Source organism: Cariama cristata, unplaced genomic scaffold (genome assembly GCF_000690535.1).
Source record: "Cariama cristata isolate BGI_N322 unplaced genomic scaffold, ASM69053v1 Scaffold42399, whole genome shotgun sequence".
Taxonomy (NCBI): Eukaryota; Metazoa; Chordata; class Aves; order Cariamiformes; family Cariamidae; genus Cariama; species Cariama cristata.
The window spans coordinates 1-8560 of NW_009634850.1; the positions used below are offsets into that span (position 1 = coordinate 1).

General features: G+C 42.2%; 1 protein-coding gene across 1 annotated transcript; it reads left to right on the forward strand.

The window, feature by feature from the left end:
* Positions 1 to 248: 248 nt before the first annotated feature.
* Positions 249 to 7960, forward strand: LOC104167130 (trifunctional purine biosynthetic protein adenosine-3-like; the record flags this gene model as incomplete). The annotated part of the gene is made up of 6 exons (XM_009707278.1): positions 249 to 452; positions 783 to 914; positions 1537 to 1667; positions 3192 to 3333; positions 6409 to 6524; positions 7778 to 7960. Coding segments are annotated over 6 exons (908 nt in total), but the record flags the coding sequence as incomplete, so codon positions are not given.
* Between the last annotated feature and the right edge of the window lie 600 nt (positions 7961 to 8560).

Sequence of the window (8560 nt, forward strand, 5' to 3'; positions counted from 1 at the left end):
CTCTGCCTTTTCCTCATCCTTGCTGGCAGACAGAGTGACACTTCTTTCTACTCCCAAGTCTTGTTCAGCAAGGAAGGAAAAAACATCCTGTTTCTGTGCTTGGAAGCTGATTTCACTCAAGCTGATGGTGCTGTGGGACTTTGTCTGTGCTGTCCATCCAGATCTTGCCTCTTAATACTCTAATAATTTTAGTATTTGTCCACTAGTCGTGATTTCCACTCTGCATATGTATTTTCAATTCTCTTTAGATGCTCTTACCTGGAAGATTCCTGAAATCTTTTGCTGGCTTCATAAAGAAGGGAACCTCTCTGAGGAGGAAATGACTCGAACGTTTAATTGTGGGATCGGTGCTGTCTTGGTAGTTCAGAAGGAGCTGGCTCAGCAGGTCCTCAAGGACATACAGAGACACGAGGCTGCCTGGCTGATCGGGAAAGTTGTCTCCCCACAAAAAGGTTATTAAATTTTTATTTTCCTTAAAAAAAATGCAGAGCTAAATTCCTTAGCTGGTGAGTCTCCCAGGAGGTTAGCTGAAAATCTCTTAATTGACACCTCCATGGCTTTTTTGCACAGGATATTAAAATGAGAGTCCTCACGACTTCAGTCTTAGTCCATAGAACATGTCCTTAGCAATGTCAGATGTCACCAGAACTATAAATAAATAGCGAGAAGTAAAGCAGTGCCATTAATCTCTTTTCATGGATACTTTTCTCCTCTCTCTGTTTCTCCCTTTATTTACATGTTGTTTTGTTGTTTGGTTTGTTTTTTTTCTTGTACGAGTTCAGGCTCTGCCCGTGTTAAAGTCCATAATCTGCTTCGAGCCCTGCAAGCAAATAGGTCACTGTCTTTGCACAGCCATATCCAAGGCAAAATCCAAACAAACAAAGTGAAGGTTGCTGTCCTTATCTCTGGAACAGGTGAGAGTTACAGTCTCTACTACAGTATAGAACAGACTATTGAAAAAGGAACTTCAGCTCAGGTTTGCAATCTCTTACGTCCTTGCAATTCTCCGTGTAGGCTCTGATAGGCTTCTAACAGGCTTTCAGTAACAGGCAGAATAGATTTGTCCTTGGATTCATTTCAGTCACAACCAGAATGGTCTTTAACCTCTGCTGCAAACTGACTATGAGTTGCATCTGCATTCATTTTATCTACACATTTTTGCATGTCTCCGGGTTCAAGCAACCTCTGCGTTGCACTAGAGGGACAGCAGCATTATTTCACAAATAGATCAGAATTTCTTCTTGCCCCGTAGGCACTCCTAGGGTTTCCAGTATTCTCGCTTACTAAGAAGTAGACCATCATTCCAATTCCATAAATTACAGTTTACAAATTTAATTGCTAGTAAAAGCTCTGTAGCCTCTAGCTGTCAAATTCAGCTCCCGGTAAGATCAATTAAAAAAGGATTATTGTTAACATCAGTGGGTTTTGCACTGGGTCACCCCCACCTTGCTGCTTATTTAAAACCTCTTCTAGCTGTTAACTGTATTTATTCTCCAGGAACAACTTGATGTTCATGAATTATTTTTTCACTCATAGGCACAAACCTGGAAGCCCTCATAAATAGCACAAAGAAGCCCACCAGTTTCGCACAAATAGTTCTTGTTGTTTCTAACAAAGCTGGTGTGGAGGGGTTGAGGAAAGCTGAAAGAGCTGGTATTCCTACAAGGGTAAGTATTTCTCATCTTTTTAAAATCAGCCATCGTTAGCTCTGACCATAGCAGGAAGGTACTGTGAGATAACGAGTTTTCCTAGGGTAAGAGATGGTTTGATAGGAAACCTTAGCTTTGCTTTTTTGGTCTGTCATGAACTTGTACCCTTGGGCAAACTGTCTAACATGGGAAGCAAAATACTTCCTTTTCTCCTTCTCAGAGATGCTGCCAGCAATCCTGATGGCTTTGGGAACAGTCATTGTATTAAAGCAGTGCAAAACTTTCACAGTTTCAGGTTAAACTTTGCCATTTATTTAACTGTCGTGCATTTACACTAAAGTAACAAGCTATTTTATCTGTATTTAATTTTAGAATTACGTGCTCAACAGACACGGTAGTTCATTTGAGTGAAATAGAAAGGTGGGACCTTCCACTGACTCCCTGGCCATTGCTTCAGGCTCTCCAGAATTCAGTCAAAGCAAACTGTGTTTCCCTTCGTGTCGCTGGATCCAGTGCTGCATTGCTTTGCCCTTTCTGCCGTCACTTGTATTACAGATGTGAAATGCTACTGTTCTGACTTGGGAGCGTTTTACAGTCACTTTTCACTGATAACTACAGATACAGGGAAGATTTGGGCCCAGTGCAAGCTTTGTTATTAACTTGAATAGCAGCAGGATCTGAATGTGAATCTCTTATTTGGGAGTACGCAAAGATCACAAGTAAAATATGTCCATGGTGTGTAGGGGAAGAACAAATAAACAGAGTCTGGGAGAGATGATGGTCTCAGTGGTTAAGATGGAGAGTGCATGGTGAAAGAGAGGCACTGAGGAGTACCTGCCGTGCCAGTTACTACCTGGTGGTTCCTGGTAGAGTTCAGCTCAGTGTTGAGCTGGGCTCTATTTCTAGTGCCAGCTTTTCAGCTAACCACTTCTGGTTTTTCAAACCTACCATGGTAAATCTGGTAGGGATTAACGGGTACGTTTATTTAAAATACTGTGGATGTCGTAAGTTATGTAGCACTGCCTTCTTCCTGCTTAAATTAGGGGATGTATCCTGGATGGAAAATACATAACTTACATAATATTGACCTTATGCAGCAGAGGCTGTTTTATGAGTTTGTGATTAGCCTTTCTTTCAAGGTTTTGTGATATAATTTTCAGCAAGATTCAACTACTTAAAACTCTCAGAGGCCTTAAATTGAGTGAAATCATTGTAAGACTTTAGGTTGTCTTAATGACCTACCTTTGTAGGCTGTTAAATTGTGTCAAAGTGTTGGGGCCTATGGCTGTGGGCCTAATAAAACAAAACTCATTTATTCTGATGATTTTCCTGTGTGAATAGAAATAAAGACTGCACTTTTGTTAGCTGCATGTGTTTATGAACTGTTCTTCTTGTTGTGGATGTGCACCCAACTCGAGTGACACGTGGAGATCTGCTTGGTTTTTTGTTTATTACTCCAGGGTACCATTTCATTGTGCTCCTAGGGCTTTGAGACTAAATTAACTCCATGTCCATATTTCTTTGTCTTTTGGGTTATCACAGGTTATTGACCATAAATTGTATGAAAGTCGCACTGAATTTGACAGTGCAGTTGACAAAGTCCTTGAAGAATTCTCAGTTGAACTGATCTGTCTGGCTGGATTTATGCGAATACTGTCGGGTCCTTTTGTCAAAAAATGGGAAGGTAAGCACAGCATAGTAGTATATGCATTTGAAAAAAAAAAAAGTAATTTTATAGCTCATCGTCAGGCAAAAGAAAATGGGAAAAATATAGAAAAGAGACCATATTAATTCTGGGTTTGCAGGAAATTAGACTCTTCCCATCTTGTAAGGAAAAAGATGAGAAAGGCAGGATTTTTCCCCTTCCCTCTGTCATTTCCACAGAGGTTTAAGGAAGCCAAGGGCAAATGCAGATCTTGTAGTCTTTAATTTATTAGAAAATATTTTCAAGTAAGGCTGTGAAGACTTTAGACCTCTGCAAACACGAGGTGCAGGGCAAATTGTTGCCTAAGTAGTAGGTGTTGGCTGGGGAGAGGTGAGCATCCAGCCACTGAGAATTCCTTCCCCAAACAGATGAGCTGCTCTGGCTGCATATAAAACTGCAGAACTGGGCAGGAACACGCAGTTCCCGTTCACAAGACCTTGCCAGTCTTCTGGTCAGACATCTCTGGAGCTGCCTGAACCCAAGGGGAGCATGTTTCCCAGGCAGATTCAGCTGTTGTTTGTCCAAAGTGTTCACGGTGTCTCCAATCTGGTCATCTTTTACAATTTTTCCAGGTCTTTTGTTAGAGGCTGGTAACACCTCTGCCTAGTTCAGTGGCCGTTCTCCCTTTCCCTGTTGTTACCTTCCTCTTCTTACCTCTTTCTGTTTCTTTTAGGGAGTCCTGAATCCCGCAGAGGCAGCTGCTCTTCTCACTGTTTGCTCTGCTTTGGGTTCAGTCACAGTTACTTAAACTTAGTTCTTGCTCATACCAGTTTACAGACTGGTCAGCCTGTACATTGCAGCTCGCTGAGGGGACTTTATTGCTCACTCGGTGACTTTTGGGTTACCCTGGGTGTGTCTATGACACAGACCTTTTACACCTGAACTACTTTTCAAACCTCTCTTTAATATCGGTGGAGCAAAACAGGCGTTCCTAGGAGGCAATTCATTTTGTGCTAAAGCTGTCAGCTGAAGTAAGTCAGACGAATTGCTTTTGTTTCTCTCCATTCATTACGGAGTCCAGAAGACGAAGATGTAAATGTCTGTCCTGTAGACAGCTGTAGTTAGCAGAGAGGAATCCCTCGCTACAAGAGATGTGTTTTGAGTAGAGTATCTGTGGAGAGGATGGAAAAGAAGAGATCTTATGCAAATAAAGGATGAGTTTAATTCCCTCTGATTTAGGAACAGAGCACTTCGAGCACAGTGCAGGATTTGCATTACGTGTATGACTGGCCCAAGGGAGCAAAAGAAAAGACTTTCTTCAGTACAGGATGGTTAACTCAGTTTTTAAAATGTCCAGCATTGAATTGACCTCGAAAACAGATACCTACCTGAGCTCTGACCAAGGGCGTGCTTCAGTTCGGGCTTAGATGTGAGCTCAGACATTCGGTTCAGCTCAGGGATCTGTGCCAGCTAACAGGAGCCTGCTGTAAAACTCTGACCCAGCCATGCCTAGGCACTGACTGCCCTAAATTATCCACGAGTAATCAATTCTTGTGGCTGCTTTCTTAAAAGCTCTTTCTTTCTCTTGCAGTCGGAAGGACATAGAGTGTGAAGTTAGTTGTGAAACTCTCTTTTGCTTAACGGCCCTGAAATGTTTATTTTGAATGTTAACATAAAGGACAGATTTAAAAACCAAACCAAAACCAAGCAAACGGAAAACGACATTCCTTTAGAGCCGTTTCGGACAGGACTGTAATGAGAAACTGGGGAAACTCAGGCAGAAGTGCAGGGTGGTGTTTTCAGCTCACTGTCCCCAACACTTTTTTGCTCAAGCAGCAGGCAGGGAGATGCTGATGCTTAAAAAGGGGTATTTTTGAGATACAAAACACATTGGAGATACTGTTGAAGATCAGTTAATACATTTGCCTCTTGAAGTTGCACAGGTCGGTATCTGCATGAGTTATTGCAGTGAGAGCGCAGGTTTTGTATGGTGCTGCCAGAAATGGCCTTCACTTCACATTACAAAATCAGAAGCCTCTATTTTGGTACACTGCTGCCTCCGCCAGCATATGTTAGCTCAGTCTCGCTGCTTGGCATTTACGTGGTGTTCAGTGAATCCTGATGACATACAGTCTTCCTAAACAGGAGGCATGCAGAGATGGCGTGGGCGTAGCATACTGTAGTATAAATAGTTTCGATGGCCACTTTTTTTTATCCTGTAAGGGTTCGTATTGAAGCTAAGAGAAGATCTAGGGCTGTCAAGCACCTTTTGACTTCACTCTGGTCCCAGAACGGGCAGGAGGAGTTGTCAGGGACGTATTAGGAGCAGACAGGGAAAGTCTGCCAGAAGAAATATGTTTTTTTCCATAGTTTAACCATCGCATTGCTGTAGTGGTGAAACCCTGAGGTCATGGGCAGCCACTCTGCCTTACTTTACAGCTAGGCAGGAACTCAGGCTCTTCTTTTAAGGTAAATGTAAGGTACAGGCTTCCCAGGGTTATAACCACGGTTGCACCCGGTTCAGTATTAGAGGTTACATTATCAATTTCAGGATCTCCCAGCCAACTTTCTGTGTGGACAGTAGTAGTGGTAGAGAGATGCTTTTTAGAAGGGCAAAGAGAAGGGCTCCTATGGGAGCAGCTGTTGTCTTTTATTAAGCCAAAACAGGTGTGGAGGAAAAGTCCAGGCTAAAGAATTTTTGCCTTGTCACGGGAGGGATCTGTTATGTCATTTGAAACTGCCTCAGGTTTCTTCTGGGTGCCGAGTTTGTAAGAAAGAGGATTGTGCTTGTGATCAAAGAAGAGAAGAAAAAGATGCTGAGGGAGAGGACAACAGCTACATCAAAAAATTAATCACTATTAGTCACTGGAGAAATATGCTTTAGCCATGCGATTAACTGTAACTGATTGCGGTCTTCGATCTTTCTGAAATAGGGAGACATTCTGAAATGCTTTGGGCTGGTTATCTGTCCATATCATCAAAAAACAAGCATATGCAAAAGTCGTGAAAAATGTTTTTCTCAGAAGTCTTTTGTTCCTCTGTTGATGATGGTACTTTGAACGCTCTGGTAAAGCTGAATGCTAAAAGACAATGACCTCGCTTATAATTTTCCAGGAAAAATACTGAACATCCACCCATCTCTACTGCCTTCTTTTAAGGGAGCAAATGCCCACAAATTGGTGTTACAAGCCGGAGTCCGAGTCACAGGCTGTACTGTGCACTTCGTAGCTGTGAGTACTTCCTTCTCCCTCCCTTTAACTCTATTCTTCATTACTCTTAAGATTTTCACCTCAGAGCTTGCTTGCAACACCATCATGTTTGACTACATTTTCTCTTTGGTTCATTCATAACATTATTAGACAATATAGAGCTTTAGTTTGCTGTGCCTGGAGAAGGAACTGGAAATGAATAGTCTATACAGGAGTTTAAGCTAGTTAAGCTAAGTTAGTTTTAAGCTAAGTTAACTTCTTCCCTAAGCATCCCACTGCTGCCTTCCACCAGTTGGAGCAGGGGTACTAGTTCATACAAGGCCTTGGCTAAGCCAAAAATCTTTATTACTACACAGCACCAACTTCTTAGATTTTATCATACATTTTATCATACAACCTTCCTTATTTGTTGCTTTCAAGAAAAAGAAAACAGATCAAAAAAAAAAACCCAACCACTGGAACTGGCACAAGAAGCTTAGATTTGTTAAGAAGTAATCCAAGGTTTGTGGGAACAGAAGAAAACAATTTATATTCGTCAAAAACTAAGAAAACAAAAGCCAGAGATCTCTCAACTTGGAAGATTCACATTTTTAGCAGGTCAGGGAGCATTTTTTCCATCTTGTTCAGTTCTCAGGCTTGACAGTAACTGTCTGCTCTGCTTCATTCTTCAGATTATGCTCCCCTTTTCCACTGCGCCTGAAATCTGTTCTCATGATTTTTGCTTTCTCTTGGAAAAAGAGACAAAAAGTGTTTTTCCAGATAGAAGGAAAAATTGCATTCCTTTCTCCATGATATGACTGAGAGTTTCTTCTCTGTGTGGCAATGCACTGAAAAACAATAACTGAACAGCAGGGCTCTGCCTCATTAGCATGCAAAAGAAGGATCTGCTGGGTCCTTTGGTCCAGCTCTGTGCCGAGGCTTGGCTCATTCACTCTTCTGAATTGAAATATCATCATTTTGTCCAATTTAACCTACCCTGTCCCCAGTTAACGTGGTTTTTGTTGTTTTCTGTAGCAGAAATGTCGCTTGCTGGTGTTCTGCCTACCTCCCTCTTTTTCCTTTGAACCCTACACTTCTGTTAGTTCCTGAGAGGCCAGCGTGAGTGCCAGCAGCTTTTCTGCACTCCTCGCATTAGCCCAAATTCATGTTTCCTATAATAACATAATGATAAACAGATCCCCAAAGCAGCTGGATTACATTTGTTACCGTACAGCTTCGACCCCCTTCTCGCTCCTCTTTCAACTGTACGGACTTGCTGGCTGTTGCTTTTACAGGAGGAAGTTGACGCTGGAGCAATCATTTTCCAAGAGGCAGTGCCAGTTAAGGTTGGTGACACGGTGGAGACCCTGTCCGAAAGGGTGAAGGAGGCCGAGCACCGAGCCTTCCCAGCGGCCCTGCAGCTTGTGGCCAGCGGGGCCATACAGGTGGGGGAAGCTGGCAAGATCTACTGGAAGTAGGAGCAGCGTGGCAGCAAACATCCTCAGATGGGAGAGCTGGAGTGCCTTAACTGATCAAAACAGAGGTCACAGACTAATAACACAGACACTGTATTCTCTTCACAAAGTATTTGCAACATAGAGTTGACCATGTCGTGTTCTCACTCAAATGGTTAAAGATTCAAAGTAAAATCCGGAGAAAGCCACAATGGGAATATTAAGGCAGGGGGCTGTTCTCAGTAGTTTCAGCAACAGCTCCAGTACGTGCTTCCTAATTATAATCACTTCCTTGACCAACATTTCAGTTCTCACTCTCTTTCTTAACAAACGAAAAACCAGAGAGATCTGAGCATCTCTGAGATTAACTTAGGAACATCAGTATTACTCTCCAACAGACCGTAGCGGCTGTAACAGGGGATTTCCTTGTTATGTGCTCTGAAGTGTTTGCGAGGAAAAGTAATGGAACTAGGACAATGGAAAAGACAGCTAAAGGCAAAAAACTTTACTCATAAAAATCTCTAGCCAAAACAAGAAAAACTGGCCTCCCAAAACACTTAACTATTCCTGCAGATAATTAATTTGGTTTTTTTCCATATAGTTTCTGTTTTAATGTTGGTACAT